Source organism: Triticum urartu, chromosome 7A (assembly GCF_056163025.1).
Source record: "Triticum urartu cultivar PI428250 chromosome 7A, HENAU_Tu73, whole genome shotgun sequence".
In the NCBI taxonomy this organism is placed as follows: Eukaryota; Viridiplantae; Streptophyta; class Magnoliopsida; order Poales; family Poaceae; genus Triticum; species Triticum urartu.
In genome coordinates, this window is record NC_141879.1 from 1,017,177 (window position 1) to 1,044,716 (window position 27,540).

A 27,540-nucleotide genomic window follows, 5' to 3' on the forward strand; every position below is an offset into this window, starting at 1 on the left:
CTTCTGGTGTAGTAGACGATCATCGGTAATAAGGTGCTCTCCGGGCGGATGTGATCACGAGATCCTAATGTTTGAATTAGTAAAACCATTTAACCCGAATAGAAGAGAGATCAGAGTCCCAGAGTATAGACGAGGAATAAAAGATCCTAATACCACTCAATTGGCGATGTGGGCCCGTAAGACACACAGACAAGTTAGTAAAATGGTTTTCAGTTTCTAGACTCATCTTCGGCCAAGGAGTTGGAAAGGGGGATTCTACAGGCAGTCGGCTCTGATACCAACTTGTGATGCCCTCGATTTAACCGTACACTAATCATATACGCATGTGTGTACGATCAAGATCAAGGACTCACGGGAAGATATCACAACACAACTCTAGACACAAATTGAAATAATACAAACTTTATATTACAAGCTAGGGGCCTCGAGGGCTCGAATACATAAGCTCAAATACACGAGTCAGCGGAAGCAACAATATCTGAGTACAGAGATAAGTTAAACAAGTCTGCCTTAAGAAGGCTAGCACAAAAGCAACATCGATTGAAAAGGCGAGGCCTCGTACCTGGGACCTCCTAACTACTCCAAGTCGTCAGCGGCCGTCATGTAGTAGTAGGCACCCTCGGGGTAGCAGTAGTCTTCAGTGGTGTCGTCTGGCTCCTAGGATCCGTCATCTGGTCGCAACAATCGGGTATGGGGAAAAAGAGGTAACAAAGCAGCTGTGAGTACTCATCCAAAGTACTCGCAAGACTTCATCAGATCTAAACTAAGTATGCATTGGTATCAAATGAAAGGGTTGTATCTGTGGAATGAACTGCAGAATGCCAGAAGAGAAGGGGAAAGCCTACCCTATCGAAGACTAGCATCTTCTGGAACCCACCATCTTGCAGCAACAGGAGGGAGTAGAGTAGCATAAAGTAAAGTAGTAGAAGTGTTATCAACCTCGGCCAGAGATCCTTTCTCGACTCCCTGCGAGAAGGCAATCCTAGAGCCATACTATCCAGTTATCATCACAATCCAATTCTCATCACCATTCAGTTCTCATCACAAGTATCCAGTTCTAGTTGTATCGATCGCGATACAACTCCAAGTGCCCGTTACCGTAGGACAGGCTATCGATAGATGTTTTCTTCCCTGCAGGGGTGCACCAACTTACCCACCACACTCGATTAACTCCGGCCGGACACACTTTCCTGGGTCATGCCCGGCCTCGGCCAAACAATATGCTGCAAACCATCCTAGGCTTAATAGAGCGGTCAGCACGCCGGACTAAACCTATGCCCCAGGGGTCATGGGCCATCTCCCCGGGAACTCCTGCACGTTGCGTATGTGGCCGGTGAGCAGACCTAGCTACCTCCTTCAACAAGGCAGGAGCTTACGCAGTCCAACCCGGCGCGCGCCGCTCAGTCGCTGATATCTATTAAGCTTTGGCTGATGCATACGACGCAGAACGCCCATACTATGGCCACGTGATGGTTAGTGCTATCAGGCCAGAGGCCCCTCGGATCAAATATCCAAATCGTAGTGGATTGGGAGTACACGGTAACAAGCAGAGACTCACGAAAGATGTGACCCCGTTGCCCCGTCTCGAGTACTTGCGGCAAGGGCTAAGAATGCCCAGGCACGCCTCGTAGTTATCTCGCGGGCACCTTCCAGGTCAACCCGACTCCACAACACTTGCTATTAAGCTCGTGCGGGTACCCCTCAGGGCCGACCCGTCTTTAGTAATATGGTTCAGTGTAAAGTCATAGTAACCATAGTAATTGTGTGTCTAACACCAAGGGGAAAAACCGAGGAATCACCCGCGGTGAATTCCACTCAATGTAACCATCAAGGTGAACGTAAGAGGATCCACCGTCGAAGTTCACGCTTGAGGGGTTGCACGACAGAGCCGTATCAGAACTGGTTAAGGAGGAAAGCACCATCGATGACCACGACTGGATAGCTACACTATAGAGGTCTCATCAGGAGTGATGTAAGAGGTTCCACCCTCGGCACTCGATGGTAACTCTACAGAGTCGTACAACTAGGGGGTGATGTGCAGTGTCGGGGCCTGGACGTCGATCATGTTTATCGAGTCATCGAACATAAGCGAGGCAACTGGGACAAGGTGGGGTCACTGATTGATCTCTAACCAACCTATACTAAGCAGTTTAGGATAAGCATGTAAGGTATAAAAGTAGGTAACAACAACAGGCTATGCATCAGAGTAGGATCATACAGAAAGCAGTAGCAGTTTTAATGCAAGCATGAGAGGGAAAGAAATAGGCGATATCGGAATGCTCAAGGGGGGTTTGCTTGCCTGGTCGCTCAGAGCAGAAGGAGGGGTCGTCGGTCCCAGGGGCATCAGCATCGTCACGGGGTCTACCGGAGAGAAGAGGGGGAAGAAAATGTAAATATAAAGCAACATAGCACCATAAAGCATAACATGGCAATAAGATGTGCCGGGTGTGACCTAAAGTATGGCTACGCGGTAAAGGTGAAGGGGGAAAACAACCGGGAATGTTTTCCCGGTTCCGGACCTGTGTCAGATAGATGACCCGAGGGGGAAAATTCCATGTTCACATAGTTAGGGGCATCTGACAGGTATGTGGGTAGTGTATTCGGGTTCGTCTGTCGTTCTGAGCAACTTTCATATATAAAGTTTTTCGATCCGAGCTACAGTTTATTTTATATTAATTTTCAAACTTTTAACAATATTATGAAATTATTGGATTTAATATTAATTCAAAAAAGACTAAATTGCTACGTGCACACACAAAGTGTACACAGCATAGCAGTACAGAGGCTGGCAGTGGGCCCTGTTGACCACTGACCGGTCAAAAAGTTTGATTGGGGTCCACCTGTCATTGACCCAACTTAATTAATCAGACCTAATTAGTTAACCTAGTTAAATAGGGTAGTTAAACAGGGTTAATTAAGTTAAGTAATTAATTACTAACTAATTAATTAGTTAATTATTTTTTAATTAATTTGTTTAAAACCTCTCTTTTTAAAAAAAGGGCTTGTGGGGCCCCTTTAGTAGTGGTCCAGCCATGCCTTAGTGGGCACTGGGCGAAGTGGGGCGGCCGGCTGCTGGCGCCCGCAACCGAGGGGCAAGAGGGTGCCGGCAGAGCACCTGCCCGGCTCGGGCAACGGCCGGTGGCGGCAGCAGGGGCGAGCCTGTGCGGCGTGGCGCTTGCCGCGGGGCAGGGCGCGCCAGCAGGAGCGGCGGGGCTTGCCGCTATCCGGGGTGAGGCACGGGCGCGACGGCCGGCGTGCAGGGAGGCAGCGGGCTGCGAGGGGAGCACACGGGCACGCTCGCCGTGAGCGGCCGAAGCAGGTGGACGGAGAGGCGCGGGCAGCGGGGACGCGGTCCGACGCGGATGTGGTGGGACAGGGGCAGAGCGGCGCGGCTGAGCGCAGCGGCGGCGGCAGGCGGGCGGCGCCTGCAGCGTGCTGGGGCGGCGCGCACGGAGGTGGGGCCGGGCACTGGGCAACACGCACGGCCGGGCACTGGGCAACACGCGCGGTCGGGCGTGGCCATTGTGGCCAATGGCGCGCGCGGCCACCTTCGACGACGAAGATGAGGGGGAAAGGGGAACGTGGCGGGGCTCACAGTGTTGCGTAGGGGGCGGCAGTGGGCTCGGGGAGTGCGGGGGCGGTCCGGCGATGGCGAGGGCGTCGGCGTCGGGGACGTTGGGGGCGGCGAGGGAGAGACGATGGAGCGGCGTCGACGAGGTGGCGGAGCACGGCGACCACGAGGCGGTGTCGGGGATGGGCGCCGTCAGGGCCACGAGGCGGCGCGGGATCGGGCTCCTTCCTGACCCGGATCCAGGCGATTGGGGGAGAGACGATGGAGGGAGTGGGGTTCGTGGGGGGCGTCGTGGGAGAGATGGGGATAGGGTTTGAGCGTCGGCAGGCCATATAGGGCAGGGGCGCAATTGGGCCGACGGGCCGGCCGACTGGGTTGTGGCCCAGCAAGGAGGGGGGACTTTTCCTTTTGTTTTTGTTTTCCCTTTCTTTTTCTCTTTTTTAGCTACTGCTTTCTATTAATTCGTAAAACTAAAAGAGTTTTGTTAGAAAGGAGACTTGCCACATAAATCAAGCACATTATTTCTAGGAGACACAAAAAGTTCGAGGCCAAAGGAGTTGTCTAACCATTTTTAGAAATAGAAAAGGCCAGATTTAAAAGTTGTTGGACCATTAAATAAAATTTCAGGGGCACTTTGGGAATCCAAAAGAGGTTGGTTCCAACATGACAATTACTCAGTGATTATTTTCCACAATTTGAACATTTTAGTTTTCATGTTTGGCAAATTTGAATTTTTGACTTTGAATTTGAGTTTGAACATGAACAGTGATTTGGATCAAGTGAGGATTAGCAACAGTAGTGTGATGACATGGCACCATCAATAGGGGATTACCGTAGCATGATACTGTTGGTGTTACAGGCCACCTCGACACGAAGAAGATTTTTCGGCCACAGGATCGGCCAATATTTGCATTACCCAAGCTGCGTGGGGGTCTCATCATCCTCTCCATCGGTTTGTATCGGACGAGGGAGACCCTCATAGCCCGCTTTCACACTCGCCACAGAGACCATTAAGGCATTATCAGGAATCTGCCGGCGGTGAAACAGTCGATCCTTAGGCTTCACTATAGTACCCTTCCCCACATCCACCAACCCGCCCTTCATGTTGTAAAGGAGGGTGCACGGAGTGGAGTCGTCCTACAAAGACATATACGTGCGGCATCAGAGATCCAAAAAGAGCGGCAACTGAAGATTAATTAATTAGTTGAGTTGATGAAGGTACGACGACGCGTATTTACCGTGAGGGCGTCGAGCTCAGCCAATGTCAACGGCCCGACATTCAAGCCAGAGACGGAGCTAGGGCTGCTGTGAGAGCTGCGCGGAGGAGCAGGTGCTGGAGGAGGTGCGGGTGTGGTTGCCATACTAGGTATGGGTATGGGTGCGGTGTTCATTGAGTTGCTCCCGGTGAATACTTGGTGGCGCGTTTGGATTTTGTTGCACCCATGTGACCACTGCTGGAATCAAGCTTGTAAAGGCAGCCACCATATCAGATCTACAGGCAGCGATTATCTCAGCTTTGGTATCAGCTTTTGCTTTCTCCATCGCCCGCGCCACCTTCTCGTCGATAGTCACTTGACTGAACTTATTTCTCTATCTTTTGGCCTCGGGGTCCTCGTTATAATAGTACTTCCACGTGGCCCCATCCCCGGCGCCGTGCACACGTCCATATTGCAGCCGCTGGCCGGGCAGGTGTCCCATCATTATGTTCATGGCCCGGTTGAAAGGAGTGTCCCACTTGTACTTCGTCGACGACTGAGTCGACTGAGTCGACGAGTCGCTCTCGGCCGCAAGCTTGTGTTGCTCTCTCTGCAAAATGGACCGTGAATGATTTACGAATGCGACTAGAATGTAGTAGACTTCGTTGACCAGAACATAATATGTAAGGTGGTAAAAGGATAATTACCAGTATTCTCATGAATTTACTAGTCAGCATGTCGGTGAAAAAAATCTTTTTCTTGGGGTCCCATGAGAATCGGGCCCTGATGAAGTCGTGCTCCTGCTGGTCGGTGAACTCAGCCAATGGGTCTGGGATCCCCTGACGTTCACGTTCTGCGTCCTCCTTAGCCCACACGGGCCTGTTTCCCGTGTAACCATGACTTCCAAGGCGGTGGTTCCCCATGTTCTTTGCCTGTAGCTGCTTGCCTCTCTCCGACCTGGCCTTGGCAGCTTCTTCATTGCAAGTCTCCTTGAACTTTTCAAAGTCCTCTATCGTAATTTTCGAATTGTCTGCAACAATCTCGGCATAGGTTTCATGGTCTACTTGAATCGCCTTTTTCACCCTAGTTGTCCAAGCGCTCAATGCGTTGCTGAACTTCCCTAGGGATTTGTTGTCGATTTTTTTTCATGGCATCATCATCCCATGGGTCAACTTCGTCATTCCGACCGGGGAACATGAATCTTGCGTGCAACCTAGTTAGAAGTAGCTTCTTCAAATGTTCATTTTTCCGTATTTTTATGGTGTTGATGTTAGCGGTATCCCGTAGGATGCATGCTAGTTTGTTGTCGTAACACGCTGCCACTTCTTGCGGCTCTATTGGCTCGAACTTGCCAGGGTGCACCGCCGTGACCACCAGTTTCCCGGTGCCGAGCTCATTTGGGCGACGTGTTCTCTTTTCCTTCTTTCCCTCACTAGCTTGGGAGGTCCCACCTTCTGTGCTATAGTTAGGAACATCATCAGCGCCAGTCTCAGTGCCGGTGTCGTTGGTGGCGTCAGTGTCGGCGCCGGCGCCACCACCGTCGTCATCCGTCATGACAAGGCGGTCCGGACACCCAGCTTCCTGCCTCTCCTGATCCGCCAGAAAGTCGAGGTAGGCGTGTGCTCGACCTAATTGGGACTGAGAACCTCCGGCCTCATCGGTGTCATTCATGTTTCCTAGGGTTCAATGTCATAGTCATTTAATTATCAAGCTTTATATAATAAAGTGAATAAACAAAAAGTGACCTTTGTTTTGCCAGAAATGTCGTTTCACTCCCGTCGCGACAAATCTCAAGCACTCGATATGTCCAACTTTCTAGCACAAGTCATGCTGAAATTCACGGAAAATTTCGGCATGACCTTTGCTAGAAAGTGCGCATATAGGGCGCCTGAAATTTGCCAGAATGGAAATGAATCAACATTTCCGGCAAAACATAGGTCACTCGCAACCGGCAAAACATAGGTCACATATTGAGCATCTCGCAAGCAATGGAGCAACTCCAAATGGACTCCAATGGACATCATTTCATTTCATAAACTTGCTGATGTGTCCATCAACATTACATTCAAATAAAATTGCAGACTACTGTAATGGACTAGTTATAGAAATGCAAAATTGATCACCGCAAATTTTCACTAACAATACTTTATGCCAAGTACTTGCTACAAAAAACAATCTTCAGTGGCAGAAAAATGCTCAATGATGCTAACATGACACTTTCCAAGATATTTTTCGAGCATTGTTTTTTGCAATGATGCTAGCTACTCCATTTTCAGTGGCATCTACTACTCCATTTTCTGAATTTCTAAAAATCCTCAATTTCATTTCTGAAGTTGGTAGAATGTGATGGCTTGTTCTTTGTATCAAACTTGCCTTTGTCCTGAGTTTTGTTCTTGTTGTTTTTGAACTTGTTGGACTGGAAGTTCTTCTCTGTACCATGTGGGTACTAGAAGCTCCCTCAGCAACTCAAGCACGTGTGTCCTTTGCTCTCGCCTTCTCTTCAACATCAAGAGTACCAATGAGATCCGCAACGAAAAACTTCTGTCTCTTGTGTTTTAGGGAAGTAGCAAAATTGTTCCACGATGGTGAAAGTTGGCAATGATGCCTCCGGCAACAAATTTGTCCGGCAACACACACTTGAAGTACTCAAGTTCTTTTGCGAGCGACTGTATCTCATGAGCCTGCTGTACAACAGAGCGCTCATCAGTCACCTTATAGTCATAGAATTGCTCCATGACGTACAACTCGCTGCCAGCGTCCGAGGCACCAAACTTGGCCTCGAGCGCAGCCCACATGTCCTTGCCGTTTTCAAATGACATATATGAATCCACAATGGAATCATCCAGAACACTCAGAAGAGCCCCTTTAAAGAGAGTATCGATCTTCTCAAAAGCTTCCAGTTGTGCTGGATTAAGATCGCCCTCAGGCTTGCCCTTGGTGGCGTCATAGCAGCCCATGGTCTGAAACCAGTAGAGTGCTCTCGTGCGCCACCTCTTATATTGCACCCCCTTAAAGGCAGGCGGCTTCAGATGTGTAGCAAAACCACTCAGAGTAAATTGCCTATAATCAGGTTTTTGGAATGTTGGAAATATGAGCAAATTACTACGAGATTTAATCCGAATAAATGGGAAATAGATCATGACAGCATTGGCAGAGATTAAACTAATCGTGTGAACTAGCATAGTAGATGAACAGATCACATTTAGGACACATACTAGAAACATGAATTCTACCACGATCTCGAACAAGAAGGATAGAATCACATACGGTGCAGCGGGCGCAGCACCGCCGGTGTTGACGTTCTCGCCCATGTCATCGAGGCTGAGGTTGAAGAGGTCGGGGAAGAAGTCATCGTTCGCGAAGTCGTCGCTGCTAGCAGTCGCGCGAGTGCGCTCCCCAAAAACCTGATTGCCCCTCTCCCGTACAGGATCACGAGAGGCGGGGTTCCGGAGGCCTGTTGTCCCTTCTCCCGATGCAAGCCGAAAGGAGGGATGGAGAAGACTTGTGTCTGTGTCAAAACCGGCGGATCTCGGGTAGGGGATCCTGAACTGTGCGTCTAGGCCGGATGGTAACAGGAGGCAAGGGACATGAAGTTTTACCCAGGTTCGGGCCCTCTCGGTGGAGGTAAAACCCTACGTCCTGATTGATTAATATTGATGATATGGATAGTACAAGAGTAGATCTACCACGAGATCAGAGAGGCTAAACGCTAGCAGCTAGCATATGGTATGATTGTTGATGTGTATGTTGTCCTACGGACTAAAACCCTCCGGTTTATATAGACACCGGATAGGGTTAGGGTTACATAGAGTCGGTTACAATGGTAGGAGATCTTCATATCCGCATCGCCACGCTTGCCTTCCACACCAATCAAAGTCCCTCCCAGACACGGGACGAAGTCTTCAATCTTCTATCTTCATAGTCCAGGAGTCCGGCTGAAGGTATAGTTCGGCTATCCGAACACCCCCTAATCCAGGACTCCCTCAGTAGCCCCTGAACCAGGCTTTAATGACGTCGAGTCCGGCGCGCAGATTGTCTTCGGCATTGCAAGGCGGGTTCCTCCTCCAAGTACTTCGTAGAAGATTTTGAACACAAAGATAGTGTCCGGCTCTCCAAAATTAGTTTCCACATATTGCCATAGAGAGAATAATATTTACACCAATCTAATCTGCTGACGTATTCCGTAGCATGACACACCACGGCCAAGCCTTTATCTGAGTCGTTTCATTATCCCACCTTAGCACGTTATGCGAGGCGGTTTCCTTGGCACGTCTTGTTAAAGCAGAGATCGTGTCCCCTTATCTCATGATTCTCATCAATACGGGCGTGGGTAACCCAACCGCGCCATCGATTACGGCGCTTGGAGATAAGCGAGTTTTACCAGGCTGGTGGGGACATGTAGTTGCGTCCACCCATATAAGGGGATAAGGATCCACCCTTTCACCTACGCCTTCTTCCTCCTTCGCCTATCCATTCTTGCGCACTCGAGCTCCAGCACCCAAGTCAGCACTCCCCACCTCAACCTTCTCCAGCCATGTCCGGAGCGGGAGGCAAGTAGATGGTCTCCTCCGTCACGGAGGGACACATCAAAAAGCTGAGGAAGGCCGGATACCTGTCTAACGACATCGCGTACCAGCTTCCCGAAAAGGGGCAGCTCATCCCCACCCCTAGGCCCCATGAGAGGGTGGTGTTCCTCCCTCATTTCCTCCGTGGACTGGGCTTCCCTCTCCACCCATTTGTCCGGGGGCTCACGTTCTACTACGGCCTGGATTGCCACGATCTGGCCCCGAACTTCGTCCTCAACATCTTGGCGTTTATCATCGTGTGCGAGGCCTTCCTCTGCATTCGCCCCCATTTCGGCCTATGGTTCAAGACTTTCAACGTCAAGCCGAAGGTGGTGCGCGGCAACCAAGCAGAGTGCGGAGGCACCATGGTGGGCAAGATGGCCAACGTCCTATGGCTCGAGGGCTCCTTTGTGGAGACCCTGAAGGGGTGGCAATCGGGGTGGTTTTACATCACCGAGCCGCGCGACGCCGAATGGGTCGCACCCCCTGAGTTTTGATCCGGACCCCCTACGCGGCTCACCTCCTGGAAGGAGACGGGCCTATCTTGGGGTAAAAAAGGAGAGCTGACCAGACTCCAAACATGCATCCAAACCCTGGCGAACAAGAAGCTCAAGCTTGTCAACGTAGTCCAGGTTATGCTCATCCGCCTGATCCTCCCGTGTCAACAACGGGCTTTCAACCCTTGGGAGTTCGACCCGACACGGCACCAAACTCTGAGCAGGCTCTTCAACACGACATACGAACATGCCTGGAAGGTGCTTTTCAAAGGCTCCCGCATCCGCTACCGAGGATTGCGGATTCAGTGTGCAGCGTCACGCTCTCGCGGTAAGCTGTTTTTTTCTTTTACAGGGTATTAGTTTTTCATAGTTTGACTCCAGGCGGGATCTAAGCTCCCTTACCTTTGACAGGATTGGCAGGTGACGTCCGGACAGATCAACTGTCCGGCTCCTTTGCCCGAAGGCCCAGCGGACGCTCGCTTGGCGAAGCTGCTGGTTCCGGCACCCTATGTGGTGCCGGAGAAGAAGGCCGCAAAAAAGGCCACGGGGACTCGAAAGAGTGCCCGGTGCCAGGAGGTGTTGGATCCATCATCCGGCGGTTCCGAGGCGCATTCCTCTCATGAAGACGAGGAGGAAGAAGAAGAGACCTCTCCCCTTCCAGCGGGAGGAGAGAAGAAAAGGAAGGACGCCCTCTCTGAGGAGGCCGGAGGGTCCAAGAAGGGGAAAACCCTTCCTCCGGACTACTCCACCGACGCCGACGACGGCGGAGAGGAGTGGCAGCCCAGGGCCAAGCCCCTAGCAAAATTGTAAGTATCCGTTTATTGCACAGCTTTTCCTTACGTCGAATATATTTATGCAGCCCACCCAAAGAACGGCTCGACGCATCGTCGAGCGGCTCACTGGACTCGTCGGATGTGAACTCGCTTCCGACGGCTTCCTCCCCCCGCCCTACGGATGACACCGAAGTGTTGTCCCAACAGGTTCCAAGCCGGGAGGAGGTGGTCCTGGAGGCGCCGCAAGGCGACCTCCCGGACTCCAGGAGTAAAGGGGATGAAACCCCCCAGGGCTCCAAGTCGGGCTCTAGGCCGGACACCGCTCCGGAACCTTCAAAGGTTCCAGAGTCCGGCGGGGGACCTCCTTCCAAGAAGAGCAAGTCCACCGTGCCGGCGGCCCCCGTCCAACTGGGGGCGCCGGACAATATGTTGGAGGCGCTTCAAGGCGCCTCCATCGACGAGGAGCACCGCACTATTATGAGTGTGGTGGTCCAGAAGGTTCAGTCCGCCAAGAGTGGACTGACTGAAGCTTGTACTAGCCTTTTGACAGGCTTTGAGGTAAGTAAAGAATGTGTAAATAATATTACCGCATAGATAGTAGCCCCTGATGCTCTGTTTGGCATTCGGGAAGAAAAGACGAATAGAGGATCAAATAGAATTCGTAGGAGTCTAACAAAAATGAGTTAAAATGCGTATGCAGGCTTCCCTGCTTGCGTCCGCTGCACTGACTGCGGAAGTGGACACGCTAAATCAGAACCTCGAGCGGTCCGAGCAAGAGCTCGGGCGTGCCAAGAAGCAGCTCGAGGACAATGAAGGTAAGAAATACCTTGTTTTAAATATATATAAAAAGGTGCAATTGCAAAGAATGACAGGATTATCGTGGCTATTGTAGGGGCCACGTCTGAAGTGGCGACCCTTAAGCAAGCGCTGGTCGAGGCCGAGAAGAGGGCGGCCTCGGAGCGCACCGAGCGGGAGAAGTATGAGGCCGAGGTTGGCAAGGTGCGGCAAGAGCTCCAGGCTCTCATGGAAAGACATGAGAGTTTGGAGCTTGACTGAGAGACGCGAGCCTCCGAGTTCGCGGTGGCTATTGAGAATGCCAAGTCTGCCAAGGCCGAATCCCAGAGGACCCTCCAGGAGTTGGATGAGGTGAAGAAGATAGCGGCGGGTAAGGCATTCTCTATGCAAAGTAAACACATAAACGTGAGTTACTTGATACTTACCCGAATCCGGAGCTCTCCAGGAGCGTTTGCAGGTCTTCCCCGGAGTGTATCCGATGCCGCCGCATTCTATCGAGCCACGGAGGGTAGCTCGACAGAGAAGGTGTTCTGGTCTCAGTATGCTAAGGCCGGACACCCCGTGCCCCTGAGCGACCAGTTGAAGCAACTGGTCGAGCTCCACAAGGCAGCCGAACGGGCCATGAAGGGCCTCGTAGTTTGGCTGTGGCCTGGAGAGGCTCTGCCTCGGAGCTATTTCGGGCTGGTCCGATGGCTGGTGGAGGCCTGTCCGAGGCTTGAAGACATCAGGTGCTCCGTCTGCATTGAAGGTGCCCGTAGGGCCCTTGCCCATGCTAAGGTGCACTGGGGCAAGCTGGATGCTGAGAAGCTTGTGAAGGAAGGCCACCGCCGGGGAAAGAGCATCGCAAGCCCGAGAATTATTATAAGGATGTTCTGAAGGGTGCCTGCCTTGTGGCGGATGAATGTACCAAGGATGTATTTTTTGAGTAAAACTCGCTCGTGTTATCCTGTGCGCTGAAAACTTGTTCATATGCGCTAAGCAATGTTGTTGGAATTTAAAATATTACCTTCTGTGCGGCTGTTTATCAATACTGAGAGATGGCGAGTCGTCGGCTTCTGCCCCCGTGCCGATAGTGCTGGGGTGTTCGGGGATAAACCTGGGCGCTCTTTTTCCCATATTTGAGTCCTTCGAGGGAGGCGCTCAGCCCAACGAACAAGGCAATCGGACTATAATGCGTGAACACTCTCACTTAGCCATAGAATTCTATAATTTTAAATTTCGGCAAAGCCCCTAGTATTTGGAAGACCGAGTTCGGGGCGCTATTCACGCCTTGGCCGGACAGAGCCGACTCCTCGCTCTAAGCGGCATAAGTCTTTAGGGACTCAAAAAACCTCTCGAACAGCGACCAACTCTCGCTTCATCATGACGGTCAGTTTTAGCTTTCTCCACTGAGGTGCTCGACCCAGCTCAACTGGGGCACAATCGCAGTGGTTCTCCTAGTGCTACCTTAGCCGATATAGCGGAACGTAAGGCACCAAAACATAGGAGCCGGGCAAACCCAACTATTGACCCAAGACATGATTCGGAGCCGATGCATATAGTGCTATAAGTTCGGGGTGCCGCACTTGTTAAAGTGTTCGGGCTTCTCACACCATATTGAGGGGTACTAAAGCCCCTGGCGTATCTTGGCCGTACCAAAGTGTACGGGTGCCACATGTCGTTAAGGAACATATATTTATAGAAAAAGAGTAATGCAGAAATAGACAAAAGCTATGCATTGTTCATTAAAAAGGGCTGCGATCAAAGCAGAACGATGCAAATAATGTGATAAGCAAAAGGTTGGACTATTTTAACATGTCCGTTCCAGGGGCAGGCTACGGAATGGTATGCGAAACAGGTATATTGCTCGTGATAGAGACCACCTGGGAGTTCCGCAATGCGGCATGGCTTGTCTGCTTCCCTGGTTCTTGCATCGTTTGTGCGGCAATTGAACTGCCGAACAGTCCTTCCGAAGAGTAGAGTCCTGAAAGTAAGAGAAAATTAAAAAATCGGCAGCCCCTGGTGCGGTTTAAGCCGTGTTTTGGGCGTGCCGTGATGGTGCCCCTCCCCCTATGCCCATGGTATTTCTAGAGCGTAGTTATGTACGCGAAGTAGTGGCGTCGCCTTTTTGCGAGGGTTGGGGTTGGGGCCGCATTGCTACGCCTGCTCCGATCGTGCCAAGTGGGCTTGTTGTAGGTTACTCCAGGCGCGCTTGATGGTGTCCGGCCGTTTAGTGGCCGGACTGGAGAACTGCCTAGAGACGCTGCTTTGTACTTTCGATGCAAGGGCCGCCGTGTGCTCCGTCGTTCGGAGGGAGAGTTCGGTGTTTCCATTGACCATAATTACTCCTTGAGGACCTGACATCTTGAGCTTAAGGTATGCGTAGTGCAGTACCGCATTGAACTTGGCGAATGCGGTTCGCCCGAGCAGTGCGTGATAACCACTGCGGAATGGGACTATGTCGAAGATTAACTCCTCGCTTCGGAAATTATCTGGAGATCCGAAGACCACTTGAAGTGTGACTGAGCCTGTACAGTTGGCCTCTACACCTGGTATTACGCCTTTAAAGGTCATTTTGGTGGGCTTAATCCTCGAGGGATCTATGCCCATTTTCCACACTGTATCCTGGTAAAGCAGGTTCAGGCTGCTACCGCCGTTCATAAGGACTCTAGTGAGATGAAATCCGTCAATGATTGGGTCTAGAACCAATGCGGCGAATCCACCATGACGGATGCTAGTGGGATGGTCCCTTCGATCAAAGGTGATCGGACAGGAGGACCAGAGGTTGAACTTTGGGACGACTGGCTCTACCGCGTATACGTCCCTTAACGCGCGCTTCCGCTCCCTTTTGGGGACGTGGGTTGCGTATATCATGTTCACCGTCCGCACTTGTGGGGGAAAACCTTTCTGTCCACTGTTGTTCGGCGGCCGGGGCTCCTCGTCGTCATCGCTATGCAGCCCCTTGTCTTCATTTTCGGCGTTTAACTTGCCTGCCTGCTTGAACACCCAACAATCTCTATTGGTGTGATTGGCCGGCTTTTCGGGGGTGCCATGTATCTGGCACAAGCGGTCGAGTATTCGGTCCAAACTGGACGGGCCCGTAGGATTCCTTTTGAATGGCTTTTTCCGCTGACCGGATTTAGAGCCTTTGAATCCGGCATTAACTGTCGTATCCTCAGCATTGTCGCCGTTAATGCGGCGCTTCTGCTTGTTGCGACGCGACCTGCCACCACTGTCCCTGGTGTCCGAATTACCAGGGTTCTTGGTCATATTGTTGCTACAAGCAAGCCAACTGTCTTCTCCCGTGCAAAAGCGGGTCATGAGTGTCGTGAGTGCTGCCATAGATTTTGGCTTTTCCTGTCCAAGGTGCCGAGCCAGCCACTCGTCACAGATATTGTGCTTGAAGGCTGCTAGGGCCTCAGTGTTCGGACAGTCGACTATTTGATTTTTCTTTGTTAGGAACCGTGTCCAGAATTGCCTGGTCGATTGCTCTGGCTGCTGAATTACGTGACTTAGGTCATCGGCGTCTGCGGGTCGCACATAAGTGCCCTGGAAATTGTCGAGGATTGCGGCTTCCAGGTCCTCCCAACAACTGATTGATCCTGTTGGCAAGCTGTTAAGCCAATGCCGAGCTGGTCCTTTAAGCTTGAGTGGGAGGTATTTGATGGCGTGGAAATCATCGCCGCGGGCCATGTGGATATGAAGGAGATAATCCTCGATCCATACCGCCGGATCTGTTGTGCCATCATATGATTCGATGTTTACAGGTTTGAAACCCTCGGGGATTTGATGATCCATTATTTCGTCTGTGAAGCATAGTGGGTGTGCGGCGCCTCTGTACTGGGCTATATCATGATGTAGCTCCAATGAGCTTTGTCTACTGTGTTCGGCTCTGCCGAATTTGTGGCTGGCGTGACAGTTACCATCTTGAGCCGTGGGGCGCCCCCACGATCCGTAGATCAATCTTGTTTGCCTTGCATTGTCCTCCAACATATCTCGTAAGTCTGGCGCATATTCCCGTGCCTTGGTACGGGGTGCGGCTTGAGTGGAGGGCCGAGAGGCCTCTCTGTCGCGGCCACGAGGTGGCCGGTCGGCCGCATCAAGTGCTTCCTCCTCTAATCGGGGTAGCAACCTGCGCTTTGGGTAGCTCTTGGAGGGGCGTTCGAGTTTATGCTCTTCGGCCGCAAGGACTTCAGTCCATCTATCGACTAGCAAATCTTGATCAGCTCTGAGCTGTTGCTGTTTTTTCTTGAGGCTTCTTGCCGTGGCCATAAGCCTGCGTTGAAAATGCTCTTGCTCAACGGGATCCTCTGGCACGATGAATTCGTTGTCGTCGAGGCTTGCCTCGTCTTCAGAGGGAGGCATATAATTATCGTCCTCGACCTCTCTGTCTGTCGCTCTCTCATGAGGGCTGGTTTCTCCATCCTCCTGTGCTAAATCTTGCAGGAGGGGGTTTTCTTCGGCACTCTCCAGAGTATTATTATCTCCCATGCTGGAATCACCGTGTTTCTTTTGGCGGGGTTTTGATCGGCGCCGCTGACGCCGGCGCTTGGGCTGCTTCTTGGAGGGGTCATCCTCCGCTGTTCCATCGCCAGCTCCCTCTTTTGGGGTGTCCACCTTGTATATGTCATATGACGAGGTGGCTTTCCAGGGCCTAATAGGCGCTGGTTCTTCATTGTCTCCTTCATTGGCGTCCATACCGTCGATGTCTTCGGAGTCGAAGTCGAGCATGTCGGTTAAATCGTCGACAGTGGCTACAAAGTGGGTGGTGGGTGGGCTTTGAATTTCTTCATCGTCTGTGCCCCAACCTTGCTGACCGCAGTCCGGCCAGGGCTCTCCTGATAAAGAGAGAGACTTCAGTGTCTTCAGGATATCGCCGAAAGGCGAGTGCTGAAAGATGTCTGCGGCAGTGAACTCCATGATCATCGCCCAATCGGATTCGATTGGCAGGGGCGCAGAGGGTTTGGAGTCCGGCTCCTTGGAGTCACGACTCTCGCAGAGTACGGGGCTGGTGTTCAGCTCAATCGCCGTTGGGATCGTAGCCCCCGAGGTGGCGTCCAACCGCCCATCCTCGATCAGCGCAGTTGGCTCCGAATTAAGGGTCAAAGCTGATGCGGGTGCGGCCTTCAGGGCACTGTTCGGCGGTAGAGCTAGATCATGCTCGTCGGGACAGTGCGGCGCGCTCGGCAATGGCTTGAATCCGTCGAAGATCAAGTCCCCGCGGACGTCAGCCGTGTAGTTTAAACTTCCAAATCTGACCTAACGGCCAGGGGCGTAGCTTTCGATCTGCTCCAGACGGCCAAGTGAATTGGCCCGCAGTGCGAAGCCGCCGAAGACGAAGATCTGTCCGGGGAGGAAGGTCTCACCCTAGACTGCATCGCTATTGATGATCGTGGGAGCCATCGAGCCTGACGGCGACGACACAGAGGAACTCTCAATGAAAGTACCAATGTCGGTGTCAAAACCGGTGGATCTCGGGTAGGGGGTCCCGAACTGTGCGTCTAGGCCAGATGGTAACAGGAGGCAAGGGACACGGAGTTTTACCCAGGTTCGGGCCCTCTCGATGGAGGTAAAACCCCACGTCCTGCTTGATTAATATTGATGATATGGGTAGTACAAGAGTAGATCTACCACGAGATCAGAGAGGCTAAACCCTAGCAGCTAGCCTACGGTATGATTGTTGATGTGTATGTTGTCCTACGGACTAAAACCCTCTGGTTTATATAGACACCAGATAGGGTTAGGGTTACATAGAGTCGGTTACAATGGTAGGAGATCTGCATATCCGTATCGCCAAGCTTGCCTTCCACGCCAAGGAAAGTCCCTTCCGGACACAGGACGAAGTCTTCAATCTTATATCTTCATAGTCCAGGAGTCCGGCTGAAGGTATAGTTCGGCTATCCGAACACCCCCTAATCCAGGACTCCCTCAACTTGCTTGGCGGCGCAATGATCTGGACGGTGGTGAGAAACCATACAAAGCGGCGACGGCTAGGGTAGACGTCTGCCTAACTATATAGTTCGGGCCGGGTAGGTCGTGGGAGTAAACCCCACGTCCGAGTCATCACGATCTAAAAGAATCGGAAACGGTTCAGTAATTAACGCGTCCGTTAATTATTAATTAGTGACTCATTAATTTTTCCCGAGCAGCAAAAATATAGACAACGTGCATAGCTCTGTCCTCGGCTCGGCTCAATCACGCAACCCGCGGCGCATCGTGGCGAGGCAAGCGAGGAGGAGGAGTGCGCGTGTAGGTCTCCTCTTCTCATGCTCATACAAGTGGTAGAAGAGTTCACCTTATAAAGAGGTGCAACTCTCTCTCAACTTATAAGGTGGGACTAAACTTTAGCCTCACTCACTCCACTCACATGTGTGCATGAATGGGGCCAAGAGAATTTCAGAATTTTAGTTGGGCTTTGGGCCAAAGGCTTACTAGCAAAATTTCAACAGGAGGCAGGTGATACTAGTTCAAGCATATATGCAATAGAGGCATACTCTATACCTATTAAGTAGACAATGACATTCAAAACAATTCTCCTAATAACCTTGTCAATCTATTCTAAAGAAAAACAACATTGCCACGAGAAACAACATGATCGCGTCCATATGCAAACGGTGTCAGTGGGCAAAAAGAGGTGCAATTTACTCTATTTGAAGTCAATTGCTCCTCCACTGTTATAAAATGTACTGTAGGCGTGAATATCCTGACAGTAGATAGCATTGACAATAGCCGAAAAAACAGGAAATTTCGGGACACTTACATAAGTATTGACACGCCATGATCGGCGACTGCACCTACCTCTCCGGTCCGCCGGGCCTCTATCTTGGCTGTGTTTGCTTGAAGTGTGTTGTGCTCACATCCAAGGATGGCATTGGTTGCTCCTTCATGTAATTGGTTGCTCTGTACCATATTTGCGACGGAGGTTCCCTCGGTCCCTTTTTGGTGTGAGTCCTTTCTTTTGAATTCTGCTCAGTACTCAGATGACTGATGACATGCTCTACTGAGAATTCACGTCTATGATATTTTAGAGTAGTAGCAAAGTTCCACCAGGAAGGAGGGAGTTTCATGATTTTCATCCGCGAGAAATTTTCCCTGTAAGTTACACTTATGAAGCTTCAGCTCCTTAATGATGCACAGTATGTCACGAGCCTATTGCAATACGGGGCGGTTTTCGATCATTCTGTAATCATGGAACTACTTCATGGCATACATCTCACTTTCAATATCGGTTGCATCGAATTTAGATTCGAGCGCTTCCAACAAGTCCTTGACAACCCACGTATGTAAATATGTGGCAACTAACTTATCTCTGATCACACTTAGAACGGCTCCGACAAGTATGACGGTGCCTCCCAGAATGCCTACTCCTGGCCAGGAGCAATCATTCCTCCTAGAATAACATGGGAGACCCCGAACACGCTTATCGCTCTGAGCCATAAGGTAGTTTTGGTCTGTCTACGGTTAAAGTATGTCCTCATAATCGGGGCCGGTCCCAATGCTGCGGCAAAGGCTTGAATAAAAAATTGCCTACAAATTTTAGGTGTAGGATTGTTGAGTATATTAGCAATTTTTTTATTAAATTAATCCAAAAATAATCCATGAGCAAGACCTTGACACTACTAAGCACATACCGATATTGGATCACCTAAGTACGTACTAGGCACATAGTAGACACATCTATGTATAACGCTAGTACAACTAAAATAGTAGACACAACTATTGTATACCCTCCGGGACGAAGCCGCAGCGGCGGCGGCGCCAGCGTTCTCCTGATCGGTGGTCTTCTTGTTAGCGTTGAGCTTCTTGGCAACGAGTCTCTCGGCGTCGGTGAACATGGTGATGATGAAGGCGACGCGGGCCTAGACAAAGTAGTCGATGTAGACGAATGGTGGCGAGCAGTCGCGTAGGAGACGCTCCACAAAAACCTAGTCGCCCCTCTCTCGTACATGATCTCAAGAGGCAGGGTTTCAAAGGCCTGCTCTCCCGTACAACAGTATATGCGGCAAAAATTAAATGCAAGCTCACGGATGACATGGGTTTGAGCTCACCTATGCTCATTCACGAAACACAGCACTTACATGAGGCGTGAAGGCGGCAGAGGGGGAGCGCGACGGAACCACTTCTCTTGTCAAGCTTCAATAGCATGTGGAAGAGAATTTTTTATAAAGAGATCCAACTCCTCCTTCACTAGCGGGTGGTATTAAAGTTTCCACCACCCTTTCTTTTTTTGAGAGACAACATGTAATTTGGGAGGCAAGGAATCAAGGACGAGTATATATACATCACTCCACTCCTATAAACTGCAGATGCCCACAACAACCTGAGTGGATATACGTACGTGAGATATACAAAAATGGCGGAGCACGGCCAGGGAGTGGAGGAGGGCCGCCGGAAAGCGGCCAGGAAGTGCTGGAAGGCGACGAAGAAGGCGGTGATCAAGGACACGTGGGTGCCGCTGTTGACGCTGCCGTGGAAATGCGCGTTAAACTGTCTATGCTGCAGTTGCAGGCAGGCCGGGATAGAGGCGTCCCGCTGGGTGTGGCAGTGCGTCCAGTGCTGGACGCCGCTCAGCCTCACCGTCCTCTTGCTCTGGCTCCTCTACCGCCCCGACCGCTTCCACCCCACCGTCGACTCCGCCTCCCTCGCCTCCCTGGACCTCAACGGCAACTCCCTCCGGTACAACCTCACCGTCGACCTCAGCTGCCGAAACTCCAACAGACTGAGCATCAGCTACCTCGACGTGGGTGCCAGCGCCTCCTACAACGGCACCAGCCTTGGTCTGGCCGGGAACTCGCTCCCGGGTTCCTTCCGGCAGGGACCCAAGAACACGACGGTGCTGCACGCGGTTTTCCAGGGCATGGTCATGGTGGCTGACGTGCAAGTGCAAGAGGGGTTGGCCAAGGAGCTGGAGAGGGAGCGGGGCTCTGGGGCGATGCATGTGAGGGTGCGCGTGGATCTCACCATCATGTACAAGGTGATTGTGAAGGAGATCTTCTTCAACAGCTATGAGTGCTACCTACCATTCACCCCGCTGCCGAATGCCGTCTTCCTCAGCAACAGCGCGCCGTGCTTCCGCGTTTGACGGCTTCGGTTTTCCCTACTCGCATCATATATCCCAATGGAGAGGACCTCGGTTTTATGCAACGAGTCTGTTAGAAATGTGTTAAAGTAGTAGTATCTGAGCGTCCTTGTTCAGGTTCGATTTGTTTCCTTTAAGCGTCCTCCGTTTTATTAGTTAGATTAGTTTGCTACTACTAGTTGCAGTATGTGTCCTCAGCTCTTCTTCCTTCTGTATCCCCATTGTATCTCTGGCATGTGATTTGTGAGCTAGGTTGGTCCTCATAAGCATTTTGTGTTTTATTCCCTCGTTGCTTGAATTCTTGCCGTCTGGTGGGGCCGCCTGGCCCATGTCTAGCTCCCTTGGCCCTCTTCCCATGATTTTCTCTGATTTTTCGTGATTTATTTGGGCTCCGGAAAAATATTGTCTTTCATGCACTTATTGTTCGCACTTTTCTCTAGTTTTCCAGCAATTCCCCCTCCTTCGTTTCAACATATAAGATTAACAACAAATGGCATTAGGATGGTGTGATAAGTTGCAAAACGTGGATAATTATGGGCAATTCATAATAAGAAGTAGTGATTCAAAATGGGTGCATCATCCTCGTAACCCTCAGTCAAGCCACTTATTCCATATTTGTCCTCTGGTACAAACAACATCGATTGCAATTGCATCCCATGAACCATCCTGAACTTGCTCAGTTCCCGGTCCGACTAGATTTTGTACTAATGGAAGCACGTCTTCTTGTGTGCATTCTGGACCGAGAATAGATATTCCACCTGCTGTGTGAGTTACTTATGTAGCAAACTTTTGCCTGCAGGAAGAAAAAATGTAGACACACCAAAATTGTCACAGAAAACAGTTTAGTTGAGTTCGAACGAACACGTCAAAAAAGTTCTTATGTCGTGAACTTGCTTAGTTTCTCCGCTCGCGCTTTTACCTTGGTTAGGATTATGTCATCCTTCATGAGCTGTAAGAGCCTTGGGTGGCTCGCCATCGCCTGTGACTCCTCTTTGAAGGTTGTGGGTGTTTGGTTTGTCTTCGGCCTAACCTGCGGAGGTTCCAGTAGGTAGACCATGGGCGACACCTGGGCCACTATGATGGTGTTGGGTAGTTCACTGTCCAGCAGGGTGTTTGCTGCAATTTTGGCCTTTGGTCCCTGTAGCTTCATCATCGTTTAGGCGTAGTTTGAATCACCATGCGCTATGCCAAGAGCAATCTCCCGAGTAGGGCGTTGTAGACCATCTCAGAGTATATGACTTAGAAAGTGCCCAATTCTCATCTGAAGTTCTTCCCTTCACCGAATAACACTGGTAGTGTGATCTGTCCGAGGGGCGCATACGACATCCCTGAGATGACCGCCTGAAATGGCTTCGAACTCTGCTCGATCTCCTCCTTTCGGATTTGCATTTCGTTTAGGGTCTAGGTCGTATGATGCTCAGGGAGCTTCCTCTATAGATGAGCAACTTGTGTACCTTCATGCTTTCGATGATGGGCCAAGTCACCAATGGTAATCACCAGGGACAAGGAAACCTGACGGGTAGCAACCGCTGCTTGCTTACTCTGAGATGTATAGCCTAAAAAACCAGCTAGGTCCGCAATTGCAAGGGTTTGCAGCAAGTGACAAATAATACCAAAGTGAGAAAGTAAGGTATCAAGCCATGAAGGTGTACAAGGTTCTTGCACCAATGATAAGGTCAGCAACACAAATAAAACTTTATTTCTGCCCCCAACATTACCAACAAGGGTTTCAACCTTGCTAGCCTTTTTTTGCTGTACAAGATTTGAAACGATAATGTGAATGCTTTCATGTTTGCTATCACATGCATCTTAGTTTCATAGATTCAGTGAATGAGTTTATCTATGCTACTTTTCATGCTTTAGGTTAACTAGGCACCTAATCACATGCATGCATGGACAAGAAAATAACCGTCTGAAGACTGTCAGTGCAACACAAAATTCAATGAACTTTACTGTACAATGTTGGTCCAAATGCCGATTGGCTCATTAACTGAAGTGGCCAATATGTTTAGTAAAGTCTCTCCTTTTTAGGCTGAATACGTAGAGAACACTTGTGGATGCACGTGAATAACACAGGCATCAATGGTTGGGCGGTACGAGGACAAGAGATAAGATGGAATCATATACGTTGTTCAAGGCGCAAGCACGCGCATCAAGCTGTGCATGGCAGACAACATGTGACATCCCATGACCATCCAGTTGGGCGAAACAAAACAAAAACCTCTGATGTCATGCTGGTGGCTGACCAGTGACGTCGCGGTCTTCAAGGCTCAGCTTTCCTAGTGATGCGAGAGAGGCAACATCTACCACTACTACCTCCATCCAGGAGTGAGAATCCAAAAAACTTCCAATACTACTTCAGGTTTGGCATCCTTATTCTAGCATGCTGATTCTAGTTAGCTAGGCACTCACCATATACATACCCAGCTAGCTTATTACTGCAGCAATGTGGGAACTTAATTTCTGTCAGGTTAAGTGTCAAAACTACGTATGCATTTCTAACAGGGGAAGCTAGCAAGTTGAGCATAGCCAGGTAGCTAGTTTTCTTTAATTTATTTCCTGTGTGCTTAGTCTGTTGTGATTAACTAGCTCATCGTTTTGTCTGAGGTGAAATTGTCGACGGGGAGGTGAGTCTGCCGTGTTTTGAATTGCACTTATGTAATTATGCCACAGTTGAACTCCATCGGAAAGGGTCCACACCATGCATGCACCATCATCGTCGTCATGGATAATATCTCATGAATCCATGCATAATATCTCATTCTAGGCAACTACTAGGAAGTTACGAGCATGCATGCATGGATCAGCCGACCGGCTGCAATCGCTTGCTTTATTTACTGACATTAGTTAGTCTAGAGCTAGCTAAAAAAATTACATACTTTGATTCAAATTAACAGATATTTATTTTGTCTTATAAAAACAGAGATTTATATTGTGCAGGCCACCTTCACTGTGGGCAGTCATGCGTGTGTGTGTGTTTAACTTACTGATTGGTAATCGTAAGTTACAGAGAGAAATTGAACCAGTTGTGCCTGCACAAAAAAGCTTTAAACCTGTTCTGATATCAAATAGTTACATATTAAATGGTCAATGATTTTACTTAAATGTGATTGTTATACAATATGTTTTTTGTGTGCAAAGTTTGTTTTTGAATCACTGATTGATCGACGAAATTATGATGTCAAACAGTTACTCACCATCTGGTCGATGAAATTGCTTAAACTTGATTGTCAAACGATAGATCTATATTTTGAATCTTCTATTTGTATCATCTATTAAATTTATTTATCAGCACTGTTGACCATTGCAACCCACTAATATTCAAAAGTTGATCTTTCATGTTCTTGCATCGGATACTTTAGCACTATATAGAATATGATACCGGTCGCATGGCAAAAGCCCGTGAAGATATGCCGGCTAACGCTTGCGATTGAAATTCTCAAGAGTTCTTTTTTAGTTTTACACATCCGAACAGCCTTGTTCTCATGCCTTCTGCACAGTGCTCTTTTCATAATGTGAGTATATTTTTTGTCTCCCACTGCAACGCACGGGCATGTTTCCTAGTCTATTCTAAAGAAAAACAGCATTACCATGAGAAAGAACATGATCGGATCCATATGCAAACTGTGTCAGTGGGGAAAAAGAGGTACAATTTACTCTATTTGAAGTGAATTGGTCCTCCACTGTGATAAAATGTACTGTAGGTGTGAATATCCTTACAGTAGCCGGAAAAACAGGAAAATTCGGGACACTTTCATAAGCATTGACACGCCATGACCAGTGACTGCACCTACCTCTCTAGTCTGCCGGGCCTCTATCTTGACTGTGATTGCTTGAAGTGTATTCTTCTCACAGACGAGAATGGCATCAGCTGCTCCTTCATGTAGTTGGTTGCCCTCTACCATATTTGCGACGGAGGTTCCCTAGTCCCCTTTTCGGTGTGAGTCATTTGCTCTTGAATTCTACTCAACACTCTCAGATGATCGATGACATGCTCTACTGAGAATTCACGTCTCTGATATTTCAGAGTAGTAGCAAAGTTCCTCCAGGAAGGTGGGAGTTTCATGATCATGCCTCCGCGAGAAATTTGCCCGATAACTTACACTTATGAAGCTTGAGCTCCTTAATGATACACAGTATCTCAAGAGCCTACTACAATACGGGGCGGTTTTCGATCATCCTCTAATCATAGAACTACTTCATGGCATACATCTCACTTTCAGTATTGGTGTCGTTGAATAATTCGAGTACTTCCAACAAGTCCTTGGCAATCCACGTATGTAAATATGTGGCAACTAACTTATCTCTGGTCACACATAGAACGGCTCCTACAAGGATGATGGTGCCTCCCGAAATGCCTTCTCCCCGCAAGGAGCAATTGTTCCTCCTAGAGTAACACGCACGACCCAAAACACGTTCATCGCTCTCAGTCATAAGGTAGTTTTGGTCTGCCTACGCTTAAAGTATGTCCTCATAATCGGGGCCGGTTCCAGTGCTGATCACCTAAGCACATACTAGGCACATAGCGGACACATCTATGTATAACGCTAGTACAACTAAAATAGTAGACACAACTATTGTATACCCTCCGGGACGAAGCCGCGGCGGCGGTGGCGCCAGCGTTCTCCTCGCACTAGTAGAAAACAGGGCTTTGGTTGGAGCCTGGCCAGCCCATTAGTCCCAGTTCAGTCAAGAACCGGGACCTATGGGGGGCATACGTCCTGGTTCATGCGCCCAGGGGCCTGGCCGCGCCTCGGGAGGCATTTGTCCCGGTTCATGTGGACCCATTTGTCCCGGTTCTAGGCACGAACCGGGACCAATGGTCCTCGCTCCTGGACCACAGCCATTGGTCTCGGTTCGTGCTTAGAACTGGGACATAAGGGTGGCCTTTAGTCCCAGTTTCAGCCACGAACCGGGAGCAATGAGGTGGCTATATATACCCCATCGCCGCAGCAGAGCACTCCACAGTGCTCTGTTTTTTCTGGCCGGCGAGGGGAGAGCTTAATTTGTGGTGCTCTAGCTCACCTCCTATGCACATGAGGTGTTCGATGAAATGCCCGAGCCACACTAGTTAAGCTTTCTCCTCTCGAAGCTCGACCTCGAAGCTCCATTTTCCCCGAGATTTGTCTAGGGTTAGCGGTTTGTCACGTCATGTCTCCGTCTTCACCGCCGTCAATCGCCCGCGCTGATCTCGTCGCCGGCACCATCGTGGTGAGCCTCTTGTTCTTATCTTCTTTCTGAAAGGAAAAAAATTCTTACTTTAGATAGATACTTGTCTAATTTTCTTACTTTTATTCTTGCTTGTTATTATATAGTGCGATGGTTTTGGTATCCGCCCCCGTCGGCCCTCGTTCTGGCTATGATTCGGATGTGGTATATATTATCTTTTATAACTATTTGGTTCATTTATTATTTATGAAAATTATGCCGACCAACGTGACATAGATTTTTTTTATCTAGGAGGTAGTTGAATCGGAAATTCCAACCGACACTATTGTCGAGAGGTTAAATTTAGTTGAATAAGAAAACAATTACTTGAAGGAAAAAAATAAAAAAAATTAAGGAGGAGAAGATGATATTGGAGTTGCATGTTGCGGATGTCGTCGATGATCACAAGATCAACATGGATGCAATGCGGTTGAAGATTAGAAAGATTAGAAAATATGTCGTTCATACCGAGGCATGGTATCATTATACCGTTGGATGAATTATTGCCTTGGTTGTGATTATGATCGCATTTGTTGTTGCATTGAAAGGTTTTACATAGTTTCAATGTATGGAGAGCTATATGTTGTTCAATGAGAACTATGTATGTACTATGGTTTAAACGATGAAGATTATCCATGGTTACGGTGCAACAAGCAAAGGACACAAGCGAAGAAAAAGTGAAGACTTTCTCCGCACAACTATTATGATGATGCCTTTGATCTAGAATATCACTGCAGTTACATGTGAAGAAATAAAATGCCTTTTGTAACAGATGAATTTTTGTCTGAAACCCTGATACTTCGAAAGAGATTGTCCACTTTGTACATGAAGTGCATCCAGTTTTTGCCGTAACCCTCTCAACTTTTTTGCACATGCTATGTGGGTGAAATGATGATACCATGCCAACTTTCAACCTTTTCAGTATTCAATTGAAATGCTTTTGAATTACAGGGTCTTATAGCTCAAAAAATCAGTAAATGCATGAAAAATAACAAATGAAGTCACAAAGGGTTGAAAATTGCTGATGTGGCTTTGAATGGTGCATTTATAACACACAAAAAAGTCTGGAGTTCAAATAAGTTCAAAAAAATGAAATCCCTTTGTAACAGATGAGTTTTTGTGTGAACCCATGATACTTTGAAAGAGATTGTCCGTTTTGTACACGAAGTGCATCTAGTTTTTGCCGTAACCCTCTCAACTTTTTTGCACATGCTATGTGGGTGAAATGATGATACCATGCCAACTTTCAACCTTTTCAGAGTTCATTTGAAATGCTTTTGAATTTCAGGGTCTTATAGCTCAAAGAAATCAGCAAATGCATGAAAAATAACAAATGAAGTCAGAACGGGTTGAAAATTCATGATATGGCTTTGAATGGTGCATTTTGAACACACAAAAAGTATGGAGTTCAAATAAGTTCAAAAAAATGAAATCCCTTTGTAACAGATGAGTTTTTGTCTGAAACCCTGATACTTCGAAAGAGATTATTCCTTTTGCATACGAAGTGCATCTAGTTTTTATCGTAACCCTCTCAGCCTTTTTGCACATGCTATGTGGGTGAAATGATGATACCATGCCAACTTTCAACCTTTTCAGAGTTCATTTGAAATGCTTTTGAATTTCGGGGTCTTATAGCTTAAAAAAATTAGCAAATGCATGAAAAATAACGAATGAAGTCAGAACGGGTTGAAAATTGATGATATGGCTTTGAATGGTGCATTTTGAACACACAAAAAGTCTAGAGTTCAAATAAGTTCAAAAAAATGAAATCCCTTTGTATCAGATGAGTTTTTGTGTGAAACCCTCACTAGTAGAAAACAGGGCTTTGGTCCAGGCCGGGTCAGCCCATTAGTCCCGGTTCAGTCTAGAACCGGGAC

The 27,540-nt window shown here is 49.0% G+C and overlaps 1 protein-coding gene and 1 long non-coding RNA gene across 2 annotated transcripts; one reads left to right on the forward strand and one right to left on the reverse strand.

Moving 5' to 3' along the window:
- Window positions 1-392: 392 nt before the first annotated feature.
- LOC147956665 (uncharacterized) lies at window positions 393-3,856 on the reverse strand. Its single transcript, XR_015611840.1, has 3 exons — window positions 3,596-3,856; window positions 2,300-2,361; window positions 393-671 (listed from the first exon to the last, which is right to left on the reverse strand). It is a non-coding gene; the product is annotated as an uncharacterized LOC147956665 (long non-coding RNA).
- A 15,810-nt stretch (window positions 3,857-19,666) lies between these two features.
- LOC147956666 (NDR1/HIN1-like protein 10) lies at window positions 19,667-20,736 on the forward strand. Its single transcript, XM_087536224.1, has one exon. It carries the CDS (start codon window positions 19,730-19,732, stop codon window positions 20,456-20,458), a length of 729 nt encoding a protein of 242 aa, XP_087392350.1. The 5' UTR covers window positions 19,667-19,729; the 3' UTR covers window positions 20,459-20,736.
- Window positions 20,737-27,540: the final 6,804 nt, after the last annotated feature.

Excerpts from the sequence above, each read along its gene's own strand:
- LOC147956666 (XM_087536224.1), top strand. The coding sequence starts at position 19,730 with ATGGCGGAGCACGGCCAGGGAGTGGAGGAGGGCCGCCGGAAAGCGGCC.